General features: G+C 43.0%; 1 protein-coding gene across 4 annotated transcripts in view; it reads left to right on the top strand.

Moving 5' to 3' along the window:
* Positions 1-22,123, top strand: part of MAPRE2 (microtubule associated protein RP/EB family member 2) — a 98,667-nt gene that overhangs the window by 25,161 nt on the left and 51,383 nt on the right. For 2 of the 4 annotated variants that reach the window (XM_056483794.1, XM_056483792.1), the window contains exon 2: positions 1,251-1,312. Coding sequence is in view for 3 of the 4 variants with exons in the window: in XM_056483792.1 (XP_056339767.1) it covers positions 1,251-1,312 (62 nt within the window). In the remaining variant the exon portion in view is untranslated. Of the gene's footprint in view, positions 1-1,250; positions 1,313-15,638; positions 15,887-22,123 lie in introns of those variants that run through there. The other 2 variants (XM_056483793.1, XM_056483795.1) reach the window with 2 other exon arrangements.

Here is a 22,123-nt window from a genome sequence, read left to right as displayed (position 1 = left end):
AAACAATAACATGTTTAATAGCTAATTCCCATTCTGGTTTGGCTTTAAGGTAGCTTCAGCCTTCCAGTTTGCTAGCAGCCTTCCTAAGTTCTCTGCCAGGATGAGTCACAGCTTCTGGAGCTGGGATCCAGTCCTTTCCACAAGCCATCTTTAAAGGTCTGTTTACCTTTCCCAGACGATAGTGAATTATAGTGAGAATTGCCTAATGTTTTCCTCCTCTTAAAACAGTGGTTTTGATGAATGTAGATTTACCTGTGGGAGCTTCTTACATCCCTTGGTCCCTGATGCAGTCCCAGCACCCCTGGGATCCTATCTGGTGTTGTTTTGTGCTGTTATGCAGAGATAGATGTCTTTGGAATAACTCCTCCCTGCTGGGCTGTCTCAACTAGTTGATAGGAATGCAAAACAAGCAATAACCAGAGCTCTGGTCTGACTGTAAACCATTATTTACCTGCTAGGAATGATAGTTTTCTGCTGACTAAGGAGTCAAATTAAGAAACTTAGCCACATAACCATAGTATGTAATCCAGAGCACAAACTGAACCCATATATGGCTGCTCTATCTTATGTTTCTGTAATGTACCACTTGAGACAATGGATCTGAGGACAAATTCAGCATTCATAGGCAATTCCCTCCAGGAACACAGAAGGGAATAGGCCTTAATGTGGCTGCTACAAGGGGGCATCACCATGATTTCATTGTTACGTGAGACACTTCAAAGGACTGCCAACGTTTTTGTGCTGTATTGGCAAAAACACAGGCTTTCCTGGATTACAGTTGCTGTGCTTCTCAATGGCAGATTTTTTTCCCTCTGAAAAGCTGTTCAGGCAAGTGCAGCAAGGCTCCAGTTGCATGACACTACAGTCATAACTCATTGCCTGTGCTCGGGAGAAGCCTGGTTGGATGAAGAAAGACCAGTGTGCCTGGAAATCATGAATAAACTCTAAATGCAGCACTGCATAAGGGAGCTCATAGAACTGCTACTATATTGGGGAGCATCTGATTGTTGTGCAGATGTGTTAGACACTGAGCCATTGTGAACACAGCTGAATTAGGGCATTGTAATGAAGGATTTCTACTCATTTCAATTTTCAGCATACGACTATTGCATCACTGCTCAACCAATGCAGACAAAGACCATCCAGTGAATCTCTCTTTTTTTTTTTTTTTTTTTTTTTTTTTTTTTTTTTTTTTTTTTTTAACCCTTCTATTTGGTAGTTGAACTAAAGGTTTCATGTTTTCTTTTCAGTGCCAAATTGCTGCAAGGAACAATTCAAGCCGGCAACCAGGGAAAGTGTTTGGATGCTCAAAGTAAGTATGTTTGTGCATTTGTGGTTTTGTACCCAAGAACTTGTGTTTGATGTCTGTAGGGCAGTGGCTAGATAAGTTTGGTGTCAATAACAAGTGATATTGCTTTCCATCATCTTTGACTATGTAACAGTTGTGAACCAAAACTGATTAAAGCTAAATGAGAAGCCACAAACATCTTATAATAATTTTATAATAAATATAATTAGTCATTTGGCTGTTTTGTTTTTTTTACCGGATAAGAAGGAAATGGTGGCAGAAAGGAATTAAAAATTATTTTAAAAAATAGAGGTGGACAATGAATCTGACTTCTCCATTCCACTTGGGAGATCTGAGAAATTGTATCCTTCCTTGCTTTTGTTGTGTTAAATGTTAGCTCTTCTGCACTTTATTAGTGCTGCTATCATAATGTTAAGTGGAAAAAGAGCAACTTACATGAAGCATAAATATGGAGTTAGTAATTAATGCCACATAGAATTTATAAGGTGCTGTCCATTTTTTAAATCCCCAACTATGGGAGTTTAACTTCAACCATCCAGCCTCAAGCTTGGTGTCTGTAAAATCTGCTCAGGAAGTCACCTGGGGATGGAGGAAGGACCAGTGATATCAGACAGGAGGCCCACAAGGTGGCAATATTTAGAAAGCCTTCAGAAGGGATGTGCCCTGAACAGATCCTGCTTCCTGCCCTCACTTGCAGCCCTTGCACTATTTCTGCTGCATGGGTGATGTTAAATAAAAACTGCCAGTTTTGTTAAAAGGGAGAGTAGGATACCTGGTACTAAACCTCTTTTTTGAGCAGGTTCACCATTGGCAGTGCTCACCATGCTCTGCTGGATACCATTCCTGCCTTTTCCCTTGGAAGGAATGTGCTACAGCATTAGTGGTTTCTTTATGCATAGCTAGAAATAAACATATGCATGGTGTTGGAATGATGCTCAGGCTGTGTAATGAAGAACTTTCATTTTCAAAACATACTGATGCATTTTTGCTAATGCTTGCAAGGCTGTTACAATGCCTAAATAAATGCCAACTTTGGAGATAGGATGCAGCTTAGTTTGCAGTGATATTTTGTGCTTCACAGCTAAAAGTGTAAAGCTTGCTTTGCTGTGCTGGGGGGTTGCTCCAGGTTATGTAATGCCTTGCCCTGCCCCAAAAAAAAAAAAAAAAAAAAAAAAAAAAAAAAAAAAAAAAAGAAAACGTTTGCAGAAAGATTTCTCTAAATACCTGATAGGCATGGGAAATTATTCGGAATAAGCTCTAAATACAAGAATTGGCACCAGCAGTTGTTCACCAGCGCAGACATAGGTGAGTAGGAGAGGGACAGTTAAACAAGGAGCCACATAGTCCAGATTCATCAGATTGCAAGACTACCTTCAACAGCAATTAGCAGCCATGCAGGACTCAAGTGTACTTGGAGATTCTCAGGATAATCAGCCCATAATTTAGTCAAAAGAGGCTCATGTGCCTCAAGGATGAAACAATAAATCTAGACTACAGGAGGCATCTCAAAGCAAGAAGTAGGAAATTGTGATGTTCTCCCCCATGGATGCAGCCCTTCCCAGGAAGGTGTTGCAGGTGGAAGTGCAGCAGGACCATGCCCTGTGCTGAGCCATGGAGGGCTCATCTGTTGCTGTCTGCTCTGGCATGGAGCAGAGGCTGCTCCTCAAAGCTGAGCTTGGTCACTGCGGTCTCACTGGCATTGTCACGAGCACTTGGAAACAACAGGAAATCTACAGACAACTGTGAGCATGGAGATAGTGCACAGCCACCAAGGGGACATTTATAAAAGCAGACTGCATCCCACCTGTCCAACAGAAACTTATCTGACGTGTGCAGATTTCCTGCAACGTGTAACCCTTTCTGTGAAGCAACAGGCAGTTTTCCAGTGTATTCCCAATGGATTGCTGCTCACTGTTCAGCCTTGCCTTTTCAAATCCTTTAGTCCTTATGGCCTGTTATATATCCAAATGAAGATCTAGTTATCAGCCTTCTAATACCAGAGAATTATTATATTGCTGCAGAATTAGCTGAGCTATTACAATTCCAAATCCATGTAACATGCTATTATATACTAGTCTTTACTCAGGAAACCTTCTGGTCAGGTTTCAGTGGCTTTGAGCCTGACAAATGTGTGTATTTTTTCATGGAGTTAAGTTATATGGACAACAACATGAGGGATTAATATTGGAATATTCAAGAAATTTTACAGTTCTTGTATTAAGTGCTCTCATGTGCAACATGCAGATAAGGGCTTTTTGTTAGTAGCAATTCCTTAATTGATGCATTACCACCAAATCCTAACATCAGAAAGCAAGGTTGGTTTCTACTGGAACATTAGCTCAGGATTACTTGTTAGATTTCGGTTATTTTGAGATGGGGAAGGCAAAAAGAAAAACCATTAAAAGTGTGTGCATATATATATATATCTATATATCTACATGTGTATATGAAGTATGTTTACATTATGAACTACTAATTCATGAAATGTTCGGGGGAGATTTGAATAAAGGCCCAGGTGAGCTTTTTTCTTCCCTGCAGATATAAGTATTCTCTGGTTGTTCACGATACAGACACACGTACTTAACCCAAACCAAGCAGACTAAATTATTGCTTTCTCTCACTCCTTTCTCTTTACCTCCCAGCACCAGCACTGGTGCAGAATAGACACTGTTTCTAGATGAGGGCACTTTGTTTATCACTCAGTTCCTTGCTACTTGTTTCCCCCAACTGGTTTCCCCAATAGGACCTGACTTTCCTATTGGGGAAACCAGTTGGGGGAAACAAGTAGCAAGGAACTGAGTGATAAACAAAGTGCCCTCATCTAGAAACAGTGTCTATTCTGCACCAGTGCTGGTGCTGGGAGGTAAAGAGAAAGGAGTCAAAAGACTGAAGGAGTGTGAAATAAGTGAATTTCTGGGCTGAGCAGAGTGCTTTTAAAGCATGTTCATTCTGTGGAAACACCATAAAGTCCCCAAAATGCAGTGAAGGACACCTGTTGAGGAGTCAGTCCTGCACAGAACACAGATGCTTTATGGATCCAACGTGAGAAAAGCAGAGCCCTAAAGCCCGAACCTGAGGGAGCAAAGTTAACCAAATGGAATGTTTGTTTATGGCTGTGCACTCACCAGCCCATTTCCCTTCTTAACTTAGGAATTGGGTAGCTTGGATAGCCTTTTATGGTGCTGTCTGAAGATATTCTGAACTTTGGGGTGATATTTATTTTTCCAGTACCCGATACCAAAAATTATCCCACAGGAGCTCAGCAAAGCAGCTGATGATTCATCAGGAATGTAACTTTGCTTTTCAAAAAGATAACGTGTGGTTTTGTTCAGACTTAATGAGATCCTTTCCAACACAGAAGCTGTCAACAGCCCTGACATACATTTACAGTTACAAAAACACATACCCTTGTGGTTGAGGTTTTTATTACATAGGACACTGTAACAAGGAAAGGACACTTTTCTTGCAACTAGTACCTTTGGTACTCAGAGTATTAGAATCCTATTATTATTTTATACACAATGTGGCTGTTCAGATGTTACAAAATGGTGCCACTTAATGCCAGGACTGCTGAAACCATGGTAATATAATATATATATATATAAAGATACCTTTGTTTCTAGTCATCTTTTATTGCCTTCTGCATCTTGCCTATCAATGGTACTTCATTCAGAAGCTGGAGAATGTTCATTACAGGATGATTCAAGTAATGATTTGAGTTTTGCTCCAGCAGAAAAAGAAACCATAAAATTTAGGATCTTGGAAAATACTAATCCTTGTCAGATATATCAAGTATTTATAGTGCATGTAGATACTGTAAAAATAACTGTGTAATTTTTCAAAGCATTTTCTAGTTTTTATAAAAATAATCTTTCATATGCCCCTGTGCTGTGGTGTGGTAGGCACTGGGGAGCTTTCCTGGCCTCTCTTCTCATGCTGCTGAAGCTGCATCTGCACAGCAGGCATTGGGATACTGAGCTGTGGTGCCCAGGGCCACCAGCAGCAGAGTAAAATCCAGAGGTGGACAGGCTCCAAGTATCAGCATTTTTTAATATTTCTCTGCAATCAGTGGAGCTGGAAACTTTGGTTTTCATTAGCTGACTGCTTGGATTCTTATACAGTTCAGTTGCTCCATGATCTGCTTGCAGAGAATCACCCTGTGTACTGAGTCAGAGTAAAGTGGGAGTCACTGGCAGTGCACAGCACACTAATGAGGTTGGGTGGCAGCAACACTAAGTTGTTCTTACAGCAAAATTGTTCCTTATAATAATGGCTTCTTCAACCTTCTTAGGGACTTGTTCAGTACTAGGTCAAGTATGAGAAGGCCACTGTTGTGGATAGTGCTGTTGTGTTACAATACCAGGTGGCAAAATTAGAGGTTTTCAGGTCTTGGAACCTAGTAATTTGTTGCACTCAAATCCAAATGTTGTAATCATCTCTAGCATCTTGCATGTCTGCTCCTACCTGAGCCTGGAGCATTTGGTGTGAGGTGCAAAGGGGCACAAGGGCAAAGTCAATGGCAGCTGGCTTGAGCCTTAAAAGCCTCAGCTGGAGATCTACCACCAAAGTGTGCACAGTTGCTGTGGTAAAAATCCTCTCAGAGTGATCAGACAGCCCAGGTACATGTCATGGGTACCATTTACTGTGGGGAGCTCCAGTTTTAAGTGTCCCAGTGTGCATTTCTCATAGAAGGAAGCTGGCAGTGCCCCCATCTTCAGGTTTATGCAGTGGCTTCCATTAGAGCTTCATCCTCTTACAAAAGGTCTGGATTTGGCACAGCACTAATGACCTGAGTGGGATGTGTGGGATAAACGCCTTCTGAACAGCACTGCAGGAAACTACCCTTACATCATGTTGTAGGTTTTTAAACAAATAACTAATTCTTGTCCTGTGTCTGTATAAAAGAACAATATTGACTGTGCTCCAGTATTTTCAGGCTTGATCTGATTTCATAGCTAGAATCGTTTTTGTGTAATGTAAGAGGCTTCACATAATCACTCTTTTAAATCTACAGCTTACGTTTGACAAGTGGGTCATTGGTTAATGGAAGCAAGTAAATCCAGCTGTTTATCTTTTCAGTAAGACCATGCACTTTCTGTATGCTCTTGTCTGCTCAGAATGGAGATGTGTACATTTTTAATGGCCCTCCCTCTATTTCAGAGTAGGGGTGTGATCTTTATATTATCTTTAATTTCTTCCCTACATTCAAATAAAAAAAAGTGACAGTATTACTTCTGCTGGTATCCCACCTGAGCTGCAAATTTGTGGCACCAGTTGTAGTACTGTTAATTTAATTACTATTTGAATGTGATTGCTTAAAATGTGGTTAATTTGACTTCATGAGTTGTAAGTTGCTTTAAAATTTTCTTGCTCCTTCACTTCTCCTACCAAGCCCTCAGTATTTCCATGTGTAGCTCTAAACAGCTGCACCTTCCACCAAAGCAGACCAGCAGTAGCTTCTTCCCAGATAGTTTTAACTCGTAACATTTGTTGGGTAACTTGAAATTTCAGGGTTTCAGAAATTGCTATATAAGCCTTCTGTAGGGTCCTAGTATCTAAATAAAGCACTTGCAGCACTAGGTTAATAAAGTGCTCAAAGTATTAATGGAAACTTGGTGTAATAGGTCAAGCTCCAAAAGTCCTCTTAGGGAATGTCTGTCAGCAACATAATTTTTGTGACACAGTTTTCAAGTATTCTAATTTTTTTTTTCAATTCAGACTACTAATATCAGTGTAACATGATTAAAGCTGTCTATGAAAATTATTTTTCCTCTTCATGTGAAAGCTATTTTATTAATAAAGACTTAGCATAAACACTAAGATGATAATGAGCATTAACTTGCCAGGGGAAAGAGTCTGTTTTCCATCAATAAGTGAGAAAATGAAAACTTTCAGATTAGTAAGGGTATTGTGTTAAGTAGCAATTAAATAATAGTCAAAGAACACTTTCTTGCTCCCAAATGCTCTAGTGCTTGCAAATAGAAACTATTACTTTAGAAGTGTGTTATAGGTCTAAATTCTTAACAGCAAGTTAAAAAGCATGTGGGTAAGAAATTCTCAGAAAGCAAAGAGCAGAATTCCTGAGATGCTTGCATTCAGCCAGGAAGGAGCCTGAAATAGCTGAAAGCAAGTCTATTTGTCTATGGGAAGACAAATTTCTGTTCAAAAATGTTGTGTGTAAACCTGTGTTTGCTCTAGCCCAAAGAGGAGGCACTCCCTGATTTCTCTGTGAGCTGGAGATCACAAACAAATCCTTGGCAACCTAGTTTTTCAGAGGCACCGAGGTGCCCCAGGGATTGGGGCTCTTTGGTGTGCTAATGGCAGCAATGTGTCACAGGAGGTGTGTGAATCCTGGCTGTGATGCAGCCTTTAAACACAGGTGTCACTTCCCGGGGTGGCTGCATGTGAGGGCACATGCAGCTCAGCAGGCACTACTGCAGCCCATTCCTCTCTGCCCGGGATGAAACGAGGGTAATTAGCTAATGACAGTGTGCTGGCTGGACAAGAAGTGTGCTGGTGGACCTGTCTGAGGGAAGGAAACCAATTTGACCCAGGTTCTCTGCAGGTGGCTGAGGAAGGGAAGTGGAAATTGCCCATGCCTACAAAGGATTATGCCTGACAAAGGAAGAGTGGGAAAGAATGGGAGAAAGAACAATGGAGAAACCTCAGGTGTGGAAGAAATCCTGAGATACAAAGGAAGAGGCACTCATTTAGCTGTAGCAATGGAGAAGAGGGATTGGATTTGCTTAGCTGCAGAGCTGGAAGGACTGAAAAGATTAGAAAACCACCATGGAAGAAAGGATGGAGATGCACCATAGTGGTGCTGAGGATGATGCTTGCACAGACTTGTGACAGTAAGTGTTTTGAGGAGGCTGGTCATAACAGCAGGGCCTGCTTCTGTGCTCCTAAAGTGAGGAAAGCTGGCAGAAATCAGTTTTTGTGAAATGCTATGAATGTCCCAGATCAAAAGCAGTTAGCAGGAGGAAGGAGAAGGTTGCATACAAACAGAAAAGCACACACCACTTTCTGTGTAACTTCTTGGCATTTGCTAATTTCATGGGCAACGAGACACCTTGGCTCTGAAAGAGAGTGATTTGTAGTACACTCTAGGTTCCTGAGGAAGCTGTAGAGTATTTTGCAGCAAGGCATTGGGGTTTTGGGCTGGGGTTTGCAATCACAGAAACACTCACACACTACTGAATGACTTGGCAGTGTGATTTTCATCCTGGTCAGGCATGAATGCGCAATGGCTGGGTTTTTTTAACATCAGCTAGAGCATGTAATACTGTTTATGTTGGCTTTTTGTTGGCTGTGGGAGGACTGACACTTAATTAACAGTTTCCTGGGACAAAGTAACCCCTTCAAATCCTAGTTTGTAAAGATCCAGTCTTTGTCAGCTGGTGAAGCAGTCTTGATCCAGTAAAATTTAATAAAACATCTGCTGGAACCATTACTTTCTTGTGCCAGCCTTCTACTTTCCTCTTTAGCAGTGGTGAGCATCTTGGGCAGCCCAGACAGGGCTATATCAATTGAGTGAAATGCCTTCAAAATGTATTGATAACATTTATAGTGTAGAGAAGTAAGAAGATGTATCAGAGATGGAGATTGTCTGCTCCCATTCGATTGTATCATCTTTTTTTACCTTTTTCCAAACACCCCTCCTGAGCCCCAAGAAAGCCAAAGATTTCTCAAGAGCTGAAATATAAAAATAAATGCTAGACTTAGTCTCTCCCATTTCCAATCCCTTCCAGGCTTTTACCATTTATAACTTGTTTTACTGGTTTTGTTTAAGATACGAATGTCTGAAGCTCTGGCTTTTCCCAGTCATAAACTGTACTACGTGGAAACATGAAAATCTCAAATTCTTCTCTTCTAGAACACTAATCTCACTTTCATTTAATTCAAATTTTGTCATACTCTGAAAAAAATGTAGAAATCCATATTACCTGAACGTTTTTTATGTTTTTATTTTGGCTTTCCATAGTCTTTACATCCTAACTCTGACAAAACAAACCTAGAGAACTAGTTAACACTTTGGTGCTAATGGAAGTGGTAATGGTACATCTAGAACAGCTCCAGCCAAAGAATTCCATGTAAATGCATGTGAATGAGCCATGAGTCAGTCTCCAGTTCCAATTCCTGTCAACTAGTATTAAAGACAAAGGAATCCTTACTCAAAGCATTTATTGATCACAGTCTTCATTTCCATATTTTTAGATGAGGGCATCTTCACAAGGTGTCTGAAACTCTGCTTTAGTCCAGTGGATATAACAGAAAACAAAGGTAACAGACACTAAAGAATTCAAAATTTTGGGTTAGTCTGGAGTTAATGGAAGTAAAAATTCTTTCCCTTTAGACCATTCCTCACTGAAGTATTTCCTGCTCTCACGGGAGCTTTTTGTTATGTAGACAGTACTGGATAAAAATGTTCCAGCTATTTGCTGTGAACTTCTTATGTTTTAAGTAAGGAATCCTTTGATGTATACTGAATAATGTTTCTTTCTAAATAGTAATTTGGGGAGTTTATTCTTTAAACCAGCTGGATTTAGCTAATTGGATTTAATAAATGTCCACTAAACCAATTTATTAATTTTAATCTAAGAATTAATATTAAAAGTATACAATTAGTCTTAAAATATCTTATTCAAGGGTTTTTGAAATCCTGTTGCTGTGAACATGTCCTTGTTTTGTAGACAGTACTTGAATCTTGAATTAATCCTCTGATTTCTATTTGATTTCTACAGTAACTATAGAAGGTAGCTATGGTGTTTCTAAAGGAAAATACCCATAGTCTGTGGTTCTACAAGATATTTCTGTCTAGTAATCAATTCATGCACTAACAGTCAGATTGGATTTGCAGCTCATAAGACTAAATTTTCAAGTATCTTAGCAGACAAAGACTCCAAGATTTATTTTATTCTTCCTCACAGGCACAGAACACTTTTTAAGATGTTAAATGTGAACTCTGAAATATAAATATGTCTGTATATTTAAAAATAGACTTGAATTACCTCATAGGGATGTGGTCCATGCACATTGTGTAACTGGGACAGCCCTCTCTTTTTTTTTCTCCCCCTCTTTATCTGTGTCCCTCCAGGGAAGGCAAATAATCAAGACTTTGCTTAAAGTGGCAACACTAGAATCCCCAAGGGTGGGAAGCTCATTCTTTGTCTACAGGATGTCTGGAGTGATAAGTGGCTGTTTTAATACAACTCATGCAGTGTTTCTTTGTCCTGACAAAATTATCATTTGCTGTTTGTCATAATGAGTTTGAATGTCCAGAAATATAAAATGAGGTGGTGAGATGGTGGTGGGACAATTAATTTGGTGCTGCATAAACAAAGCAAGTCCATCAAGTTACAGTTTTAAATTTTTACCTGAAGTGATTTTATGCCACTCTACTCTCCTTTGGGTTGATCAGTGCTGTTGACGGTATGTCAGCAAAATAGGAAACACGAGTTCTGTGTAACCCAGGTCAGCTTGAAACTTACCATGCACCTCATCACGTCTGCTACATGTTTGCTGTGTTAGTAACTGCTGTTGCTGCGCCCTTTATGGATGTTTCTGTGTGATATGTTACTGACACAAATTAGAACTGTGCTCTAGTTTAGGCTGACACAAGCCAGTGCTCTCTAGTAGACACTCAGTTGCAGATACCTCACTTGCACTTCTCACAGATAACATGTAAATCTGGATCTCCTAAATCTTCTGTTCCTAATCTGCTAAATGCAACTTTAGAAATTAGGCTGATTCTGATGCAGCCTAATTAGGTATGCTCATGGTTATACCCATCTTACTGAACCTCCTCTTGTTGGGAATAAAGTATGTCAATGTACCTTAATGAACTGGGGCTTCCTTGAGCAACCAAGGTGTGTCCAAGACTTAACAGTTAGCTCTTCCCAAACTTTCTTCCTGGTTTGCTTTATTCACTTCTTTTCAAATTTAAGCACTGTTGGCCAACTCCTTCAGAGAAAGAGACTGTTTCTGCAAGGACTTCTTAAAACACAAGAACTTGAGTTAACTAGGATCAACTGATTTTAATCTACAGTGTGTAAATCTGTGGCTTTACAGAATTCTGTTAATCTTTGTTGTGATAAAGGAAGACTATGAGAATAGTTAAAAAAAAAAAAAAAAAAAAAAGGCAGATTAAAAAGCAGGTTACATTGCTCAGGACTGCTGCTTTCCAAAAGTTATTGCTACCTTCCCACTGTTTTGTGAAATCTAGTCTCGTGGGTTTTTTCCCCAGTAGAAAAAACTGCGCTTATGACAGGAATGTTCATGAAACTCCTCAGAAAAATGATGTACATGGCTCAAAATACTTCTACTTGCATGATGTTTGCTGCAGTTTGTAGCTGGGCTCTATTCTGAGAAGACTGCAGCAATATCACACTGACTCCTTTATGAGGTTTATCATGAACAGAGATGTCAGAGATGAGGGATGCTCGCTGGCCACTCTAGGGTTAAATGTGTTTTTCTTAGTCTCACTCCCTATTCCTCCCACCACCCCAAAGCTATCCAAGCAGTGGGGAATTTCTACTATCATTAATTGTATTTATAGTTTGGCTATGTCATGAAATACTCCCTAAAACTGTGTGGGTTTTTTTAATCCCCTCACAAATGTATCAGCAGAAGTTGCTAGCCTAGCCATCACCTCTGCTGTCAGAGGCTGTACATTGATCGCTTATCAGCATTAAAATATTTATAATTTATTTCCACATTAGCTGCCTAATATAAAATTCTGGCTCAACTATGCCTGAGGTCTTTCTAATGCTGCATTTTGGCCTTTTAGAGGATTTTACTCTCAGGCATTGTAAATTAGGCTTCATGACCTTCCTACTGCAGTAAGTCAGGCTTGGAGCAAGTAAAAAAAGAGGAACTGAAAACAAAAGCTCTGAAGAGGAAGGAGGAACCAGATTTTGGAGAATGATGCTTAGGCCTATTCCAGTAGCTGCTAGTATTCTCTTTACCTGGTTCACCACACCAGAATTCAAAGTACTGGAATGCATGTGATGTGGTAGAGTGACGCTTTTTGCATCAGTGGTACACCTGGGACTTGCTGTGTAGATAGCATGGCACGGGAGCAGGTGGTCTTGAAAGGACATGACATCTCCATCCTTGGAGATTTTCAGGATTTGGATTGATTACGATCATGTCACCAAATGTGACCTGATCTCATATTGGTGAGGATCCTGCTCCAAGTGGGAGATTGGACTGGATGACTTCCATAGGTCCCTTTCTGCCATATCATCTGTGGTCTCAGTGCTGAAGATCTATTACATCAGGTTTTGTAATTCCACCCTTCAGCATTAATTGCTTTCCTGGCTCTTTGCTTTGCTTAGTTGGCACATCACTTGTGAGTACCAGATTTTGGTACTTTCAGCATAGCAAAAGTGGGGCTTTTTATTAACACCAAGGCTGACCTTTTATTCTTCAGATCAATTCTCTATTTGTATGCCTAGTGCATGTAAAAATCCATAAAGGCAGCACAGATGTATAGAAACCTAATAACAGCAACAGGTTTCCTCTTTGAGACCTTCTAGCTTAGAATGATGGAAGTGGGAAGAAGATGCTGGTGGCTTCCAGCACCTAAAGACAGGAGTTGTGCTTGTGGGTTGCACAGTGCCCAGAAACAGAGATGTAGGTAGAGGGAATGCCGTGCATATTGCACCCTTATTGCACCCATGCAATCCATGCTGCACCCAGAGCCCCTCAGCCTGTGCTAGATCCACAAGAAGCACAGTGAAACATTTCTGAAAAACAGTGCCAGGCTTCTTTTGCTGCTGCCTGGCTCAGCCTCCATAAAGGTAAGGTACTGTGCTGAGGCAGTGTGTGTTCTTCTGACCTTGAGTCCCAGTGCAAAGGCAAGAAGAGGTCTGAAGCAAGGCTGCCATACTCTCCTACCTGCACTTCTCTTCTGCAGCTTTGTTAGTACATGTTTTAAACAGCTTCAGACACTTCAATAAAGAAGCTTCTGTTCTTTGCCACAGGTGAAGAAATAAAAATGTTTTTACAAGTTAGGGTTGCAGAGTGTTTTACTGCTTGCTCCCTAGCAGAGCAGGTAGGGTTGTGTCTGACAGATAAAGACCTGCTATAGATTACTTTTATATTCTGTCACCACGTGGCATTTCTGGCTTCTCCATGTTCTTGAGTGCTAGTGGGACACTTTCTGGCCTTTTTACCAGAAAGTTTTTTGTTGCTTTGTTTTGAAAAAGATTCAAACATTTTTTTCCTCCAATTACCAGATGAATTAAGCATTTTTTAATGGAGCGTGCCAATTGAAAATGTCAATAGATTGGTTACTGAAAGATAAATTTGAGTATATTTGAAAACCTGGCAGAAAGTATAAGATCCCCTGCCTTGATGTGCAGAGAACAAGTGGCAAATTTGCAGACTAACTTGAGCATTGTTAGAGATTGCTCTAAAATGTGTTTTAAACTATACGTCTGATTTAAGTCCAAGGAGATTCTCAGCAGTCCAAGCATTGTGCAGTAGGTGTTATCAGTTTTTTTCACCTTATAAGCTCCCTGTGAATGGTCTGTATTATGAATGCAATCATGTAAACTAATCTTTCAGTAGTGTCATTACCTGAAAGATTAGGTAAAGATAGTTAAAATTAAGTGTTTTTATGCAGAAAAAAATCTGAGGTAGAAACATGATCAAACTCATACTTCAGAATTTCTGAGTTAAAATTCCAGCATGTGTCTCTGAGAACATTTTAAAAATACTCACATGGCTTTTGTTTGACCTACCATCTTAAAATTCTTTTTAAAAGAGAGTTGGATTTGAGGGCATGTATTTTTTAAAATGTTAATAGATCAGCCCAAATATTTTGCATTTAACAGACTTGAGGTCATACAGATCTGTTTAGAGGCTGCCTATAGCCACCCTTGTTGGTTTCTGCTTAGAGAAAACAATCTGTAAACAGCTGGACAGTATTTTTGTGCTGTGGTAGAAGTGTGGGTTTTGATGCACTATTGGGACTTGAGGGTAGGTTTTGACCACAGTGAAGTTCAGGTCTGCTCTTTAGGATGATCAGCACCGATCTGTGGGCATGTCAAACTTTGAAGCACTTTGCTATTTAGGCAAGTGAGATATGCAGAAATCATAGAGCTCTGCAGAGGGAAATGGACTGGGGAGGATGCAAAAACTCTTCTAGAAGAAAGGGAGGAAGAGATAAGGGTTGTCTGATTGGTGGTGCTAGCAGCACCAGTAGTTCAGTGCTACTGCCTTGGCAGGTCTTTTCTCTTCTTGTTTCTGATCCAAGGAAGATTTTAAAGGATGTGCCATCAAATGATTTTTTCTGTGTAAGCCTAAGAGCAGGAGGATGCTGGAAATGTGCAATGCAGCTTGACAGGTGTGGTACTGTGCTCTCTAGCGAAGTTGTAAGCAGGGATACAGAGCTTGGTAATTTGAACATCCTGGTGCTTGGGGTGGAAATGCAGGCGGAGTAGCAGACACAGGAACCGGGAAAAAAAATAGCATAAAATAACTAAGACCTTCGCGTGCTGTTTTATTATTAGGAATCCGTGATTTTTACATCTTGTAGTCCCACGTCACGTAATATCTCTGCACTGTTTAAAGATAAGGCGTTTGGCACACGAAGCGCCGAGCGCAGCGGTGCGGGCGGGCTTTGTGCGGCGGGATGGCCACAGCCCCGGCACACCCGCGCCGAGCGGCCATGCGGGCAGGGCTGGGCGGCGTTCCCTGCTGCGCCTCGGCGCCGTGGAACCGAGCAGCGCGGCCTGGGGGCTCCTGCACAGCAGCAGCCTGAGCCCGGCAGCCCCTCGGCGCGGGGAAGGCGGACGATGCTGAGGTACCGGGGCGGAGGGTGATGGTGAGGTCCCGGCCGGTCCCGCACAAGCCGGGCGCTGTCCCAGGCGGCGGGGGGCAGGGGCACGGCGCGGTGCCCACGGGCCGGGCGGCGTTTGCGTGCCGCCCACGGGTGCGGGGACAGGCGAGGGGCGCGGGACGGCCGGGCTGCCCGGCGCTTTGTGTGTGCTGCGGCCAGCGCGGCCGCCGAGCCGAGCCAGCAGCTCGGGCCGCTCCGCCGCGGGGCCCGGCGGCCGCCCCGCGCTCCGGGGCGAGCGGCTCTTTGTGTGGGGGCGCGGGGCGGGCGGGCCCCTCTCCCTCTCTCTCTGCCTTCCCTGCCGTTCCCCTCTCTCTCTCCCCTCGCTGCCGCCCCTCTCTCTCTCTCTCCCCTCGCTGCCGCCCCTCTCTCTCTCTCTCTCTCCGCTCGCCGCCGTCCCTGCCCGCTGCCGGCCGCGGCCCCGGCGCAGCGCGGCGCCGGCCGGTTGCCATGGCGAGGCCCGGTCACGTGTGGCGGCGGCGGCGGGGCTGACGCGCTCGGGGCGGGGCGGGCGGGCGGCGGCGGAGTCGCGGCTGCCGCCACCTTCCGCACACCAGCAGCAGCAGCAGCGGCAGCAGCGCGGGGCTCTGCGGAGCGGCGGGAGCGCCAATGCCCGGACCGACCCAAGCCCTGTCCCCAAATGGCGAGAACAACAACGACATCATCCAGGATAACGGGACCACCATCATCCCCTTCAGGAAGCACACGGTGCGGGGGGAGCGCTCCTACAGGTACTGCGGGGGGGCTGCGGCGGCGCGGTTGCATAAGGCGGGCGGGCTGCAGCCCCCTCCTCTCCGCCCGGCCCCGCATTGTCCGGCTGCGGAGCGCTCGGGGGATAGGCGGGATGCGTGCGGGGCTCGCCGCGCCCCGGCGGAAGAAAGGCGGTTAAAAATTATAATTGAAAAAAAAAATAAATAAAGAAACAGGATGGGGGAAATGAAAAGGAAGGCAAGAACGCCCCCCGCGCAGGCAGCCAGCTCCCCTCGAAGAGCCGCAGCACCTCGCTGCGGATCTCGCAAGGAGGCGGCGCCGCGCGGGAGGGGCGGCCGCGGGTGGCGGGGCGCGGGCAGCGCTGCCCGGCCGGGGGAGCGGCACGGGCACCGGGCACCGGGCACCGGCACCGAGCACCGGGCAGTGCCCGCCCCGCACCCGTGCGGTGACAGCCGCCCCCGCTCCTCGGGCGGGGGTGACAGCTCTCCCAGTGCCTGCCCGGGGGAGGGCGGCTCCATCCCCGCCCCCCGCCCCCCGCTCCCCGCCACCCCCATTTTGTGTTTATTTATCGTCTCTCCTTTGGGGGGGACACCCGTCTTTTGTCGCAGTTGTAGGCATTTTTGATGAATCGTCTGGCATGCGTTGCTGGCAGCGCTTCTGCATTAACATCTCTGACAATATGTTCCGGCAGATAAGCTCATTAAAATTGTTTGCATTGTTTGATAAGGGTCGCGGCGCAGCCCGGAACGCAACTGGTTTGATGTGCTCCTTGCTGTCGACTCGAAGGGCGATAATACGGCTGGTGGCTCCTTGTGTCAATATACAGTTATTTTAAATGCTGCCTGGATGACAGCGAGCAGTGCCTCTGCAGAGAACACGCCCCTTAAAGCTGATTTTCAAGCAGCAGGAAATGATGCTGCTCTCAAATATCTGGCTAAAGTGGCGAGTTGTAAGCTCGAATACATGAAAACAAGCGTGGATGGTTTGGCTTGTTTGTCTGAAGAAAGTCGCAGTATTTTTTTCTTTTGCTGAGGAATAACAGAGGTGCTACCGGCATTTGGCCATTAATAACCCTAACAGTGAATCTCATTGTTGACCATACACTGACTGGTGAGCGTGAAATGCAGCGGAGATCTCAGTTTGTGGTTAGTTTGAATTGCACAAAATTTAGTCTGTGTCTCACTCTGAAACTGCTTTTACTTTGTGCAGTGGAGCCCCAGTGCACACATGTAGCACAAAGTAGCAAAATTGCTTTTGCAAGGACCTATTTCTGCTTGCAGAAAGCCCGGAGCTCTCACTTCCTATATCGAAATTTCAGCTGAGTAGTACAAGATCCTCTTTAGGGAAAAGCTAGATTTCCATCGTGCAGTTAAGCAGAAATATGAAATAGATTTGAAATAGGCATCTACGTTTAGTTATTCTGACATGTCATAAGTACCACCAATTGCTAACTTGTTTCCTTCAGAAGAGTTGTTTGGAAAACCTCTGTTACATGGGGTTCTTCCTCCTTCTTTTTCAGTTGGTTTTTATGTGTTCTTCTGCAGCCATCAACAAGTCAGTTTTCTTGTTCTTTTGTCTGTCATATCATACACTGAACTATGTCTAGAAAAGACATTTTGTGAGGCTGCTGTGTTCAGCAGGTGGTGACAGGAATAATTGTATCGCTTACCCAGTTTTCCAGAAATTGTGAAGATACTCTGCATCTGAATAGCCTTGCATCCAGAGAAGTATTCCTTAGTCTTTTAGGGATTTGTATCCATTTGTATCCCTCTCTAGAACAATATAAAGGAATACAGAACTACTGATGCATTGCACGTTATTTTTGGTCAGTAAATAAGTGATCCAGTTCAATATATTTGAGAAATTAAACTTTAATGCACAAATAAAATTTTACACTGGTTAATTCTGTTTAGGTTGTTTTTGGGGTTTTTTTTCCCTTTTGGAAACTTACTATGTTCTGCAAAGTCATAACTCCCATATCTGTTGATTTCTTCCTTTCTCTGGGAGAAAGGGAGAATGATACTTAACTTGCTTCCATCTGTAGCTGAAATCCTTTAGGAAGTAAATGTCAATCAGAACAGAAGGGAAACATTACAGAAAATACATGAAAACTGTGGTGAAACTTCTCCTTGATGCTGGAAAAAAGGGCTTTTAATTTCTATGACAGCCTTTAGTAGCTAGGCAAGTTCAGTCCTTGTTCAGTGTGAGTGGCAGCAGGAGATCACTGGACACAACAGATGAATTCCATCACTTTAGTGCCTGCTGCCACACTGGACAGTCAGTGCTATTCCAGAATTCTGGAGCAGCTTGAAGGACCTCACTGTATGACACATCAAGTTGCTATGCCTCTGATTGTTGGGCTGGCTTCTTCCATCTAGGAATATGGAATAAATATGTCATTAGACACAGCCTGGAGCTTGACAGCAGATGAGCAGTTGTACAAAGCTAAAACACTTCTGCATCCTGCAGCTCTGCTCCTAAGTTAACCTGCACCTACCAGAGAGTAGTACACTGTACCATGTGTATAGAGGTTCAGTATTTGCCTTTCAGTTCTTCTGTCCTGTAGTAATAGAAGTGCTTTCTCATTTTACGACTTCTAACATGTTCAGTTTCATAAATATTTTAAAACAGAAGTAGTCTTTACTGATCAGAAAATTTGTGTTCATCGGGTTAGATATTCTCAGACCTAAAAAAGCCCCTTTGCTATTTCTAATACCAGGTTTTACCAAAGATTTGGTATCCAAGTCCTGAAGCAGGTTTAAAAGCAGCTGCAGGTTGCAGTGTTTTGCAGACTAGGAAGTTGACATGGAAGGAACTGCTGGAAGTTATCCATGGAGTTGAGGATGCAGCAGGGAATTGAACCTATACCCTGAGTCCCAGCCATGTGCTCTGCAAAGCCACAAATAGTTTTCCCAAGTCTTCCAAAGGACATATTATATTTTGCAGACTGGGACATACAGGCCCAAGGTGTTAAGTTTCTCATCCAGCTTTACTTAGCTGGTAAATGGAAACCAGGCACTTTGGCATAAAATTTAGTCACAGGGTGATGTTACCTTTCAGAGTTAATAACTGTAATCAATCTGTATTGCTCAAGTGAAATGCTATTTCATGTGCTTCAGATCAGGAGACTGTTTAAAATTTGGTATCGAGGTGTCTTTTTGTTGGTCTGAAGTAGACTGCGGGTTGTTTCTGAGAATGGCATTAATGATAGTTTTACTTTTGTTTTCAAAGATGGCTGAAATAATTCAATGAGAAACCAAATCAATAGCTGTGTGGATAATTTTTTTTTTTTTTTAAATAAGACATGTTTGCAGAGCTTTTTTGCCAGACTCCGGGTATCTTGTGTGGTTGATCAGCTCATCATATTTTTAAAAGCTAAAGTATTAAAAGTGAATACTTCTTGGTTCAAATGGCACACCTAGTCTAAACCACCCTGGTCCTGAAGAGACACGTTGTTGTACCTTCCTTTGCAGGATACTGTGCTTAACTTCTGCTTTGTCTCTCTGTGTTGCTAGAAAAATGGTTTTCTGGTCCTTCAATCCCTGGCTATATTTAGTTTTATACCCAGAGCTTGCATGAAGCAGAGGGGAAGGGGCCGACTTCCTGATTATTTTTCTTCAAATCACTAGGCTAAAAGGAAAGAGTATTTCTGTTTTCATTTTTATCTATAAGTGTTATCTAATGTTATCTATTTTAAATATTTGTTTTTCCTAAGTGTTGTATTCATTCTAGAAATTGTTGTGTAAGCAGATGAGTGATGGTGCTGTGCATAATAATGAAAGCTAGACAGTGGTGGTGATTTCCTCCCCCACTGCTGGGATAAGTTGTGGGGTGTTACACAGCATATCTGGCTGCCTTTACAGCAGTATGAGCTGATAACTTCCATGCTGAAAGTCAAGATTTACGTTGCAGCAGAATCTGTTTTGGTCTTTGCCTTCCAAACTCGGTGAAGCCGGATGCAGGCTTGCCCTGGGCAGCAGAGAGCATCCTTCCCTCGGCAGGAGGATCTTTCTTTCTTGCTCTAAAATTAGGTTCCCCTGAATATGGTAAGCAGGTAGTTGCACTGAAGTAAAAAAGACCATTTGTGTGGATAAAATTAATATTAAAATTAAATATAAAATTAATATTAAAAGGCCCAAGCTTGAGAACTGGGAAGATGATACAGAGTAAAAGCAATGAGTTGTCTTTTCACTTCACAGTACAGATAAGCTGACTACAATGACTTTTCAGATTTCAGATGACTCCTGAAACTGTAAACGCCAGACAAAGCAAATGCCATTAGATATATTAGTAAGTGAATCTTTATTTTCAGAGACATTTGCTCTTGACCTAGCAGTTTTATTGCAGATTATAAGAATTTTGCCCTAGATTTCATTGAAAGTGGAAAAAGGCAATAACAAATGTTAAAAAAAGCCATTGACAAACTAACATAAATTACACCCCATAAATTTGGCCTTTGCGTTTCTAGAAGTTGTAGCTGTGATAACCCTCTTGTCTGCCAAGCATCTGGATTGCAACAAGATAATTACTGTCAGGGAGAAGACCATCCTGATGATTTAGAGCAGCAGCTTATTTGCCAGCATTAAAGAAGGACCATGGCAGAAATCTTTCCTTGGTTCCTGTCAGCTTAGGTACCCTCTGTTTTCTCTTCTTTCACTTTCATAAAGCTGTCTTCCTATTGCTGCCACTGCTGTTCTTTAATCTTGTTTTCTGCTTAGGGGGTGCTCTGCCTAGCTGTTTTGGTGAGAATCTTCTGCTGGGCAGATCCAGCTCTCAAAAAGCACAAGGTGTAACTGTCTGAAGATAACTGGGAATCACATTTGAGTTCTCCGAAGGTCATGAGGATGATTCTGCTCAATGCTGCATCACTAGTTTGAAACTTAGATAGTCCCTGCCTGCATTATTGGGATTCTCTGTTGACCTGGATTTAGATCTTCCTTGAAGGAAACACCTTCATAGTGCTTTGGGAGCTGGAGGAATTTGTGTAAATGAGGGGCTAAGAGGGAAGTAACTTTTTGGGTGTTGGGGAGAGAGGGGAGAAAACACTCCACAGACAGCCCAGGTTGTGTAAGAAAATTGAGGTAATTTTCAGAGAGCACACACTCCTCAGCTTGCACCGAAGTGCTCTCACCATAAAAGCCTGAGAACGCCTAACTTGCACCCAGCCTCCTTGGGCTTCAGAAACATCCTGTAGGTGGGAGGCTGTGTTCTGGTTTTGGTTGTATGATGTGGGTTTTTTTAAACTACCTTGTTAAGCTGCATAGCAACAGCAATGTGTTTTTGGCATATTGACAGAAAAAGGAGCAAGTTTGGGACATGCGAGAACTGAACCTGATGCTGGCACTTTCAGAAACACATTTTGGCTTCTGCCTAGTGTCTTCAATCTAGTCTTTCTAGAAAACAGGCACTGAAAAATATGCTGCATTGTGAAAGAAAGGTGATTTGGAGGTGGAGCTGTGGAGCAAGAGACCTTGATTAAAGCTATTTCTTTGGCTCGTTTGAGGGAGATGCAGATAACTCATCTGGACCACAGGAGTGCTCTTCCAGGGGATATACCTGGACTCGCCTTTTGTGATATAAAACTTGTTTTGGGAGCCACTAAAGAAAAAAAAAAGTGTGGTACATCTACATTTCAAGCCTTGGCATTTGAATGTGTGACTCTTTATAAATATCTTCAGAGGTTTTGGAGTTTAGTGGGGAGGTTAGTTTAATTTGACAGTCTCTTCTCCTTCCTCACGCCCAAAGCTAATTATAGCAAAAGCTCGGTAAGGAAGCAGATAAATAGTGTGCCAGCTTTTCATTTTGGAAGTGCAACTTTCAGCCTTTGTTTGATAATTGGAAAGGAGTGGTCTCGGCACATCTGTTCCCAATCACGCCAAGCACCGAGCGGGCTGGCACGGAGGCTGCGGTGGCAGCGGCAGCGAGGCTCGTGCTGCTCCGGGACAGCCTTTGGCTGCTCGCATCCTCCTCGCTCCCCGAGTCCCGGCCTCCAGCTAGCAGCACTGATCGCTCACTCCCAGGATCAGTGCTAGGGAATGCAAATGGAAAACATCCGTGTTTCTTCTGTGGATGGTGATAGCTGCGCACTGCGTAGCTGCTTGGGTCTTGCTGGGATCTCTGCTGCCTGACTCACCCATAAAACATCTTCTTGGTGCTGTTTCATTACAATTAGGTGGGAGGGGAAAGGGAATATCAGCTACAAAAGTTTACTAAACATGCATTTAACTGTTGGGGTTTAAAAAGTGTGGGGTTTAAAA

The sequence above is a fragment of the Oenanthe melanoleuca genome, chromosome 2 (assembly GCF_029582105.1).
Source record: "Oenanthe melanoleuca isolate GR-GAL-2019-014 chromosome 2, OMel1.0, whole genome shotgun sequence".
Classification (NCBI taxonomy): Eukaryota; Metazoa; Chordata; class Aves; order Passeriformes; family Muscicapidae; genus Oenanthe; species Oenanthe melanoleuca.
Note: the sequence above shows the minus strand (reverse complement) of the source record. Positions and strands in the feature narration are given on the sequence as shown.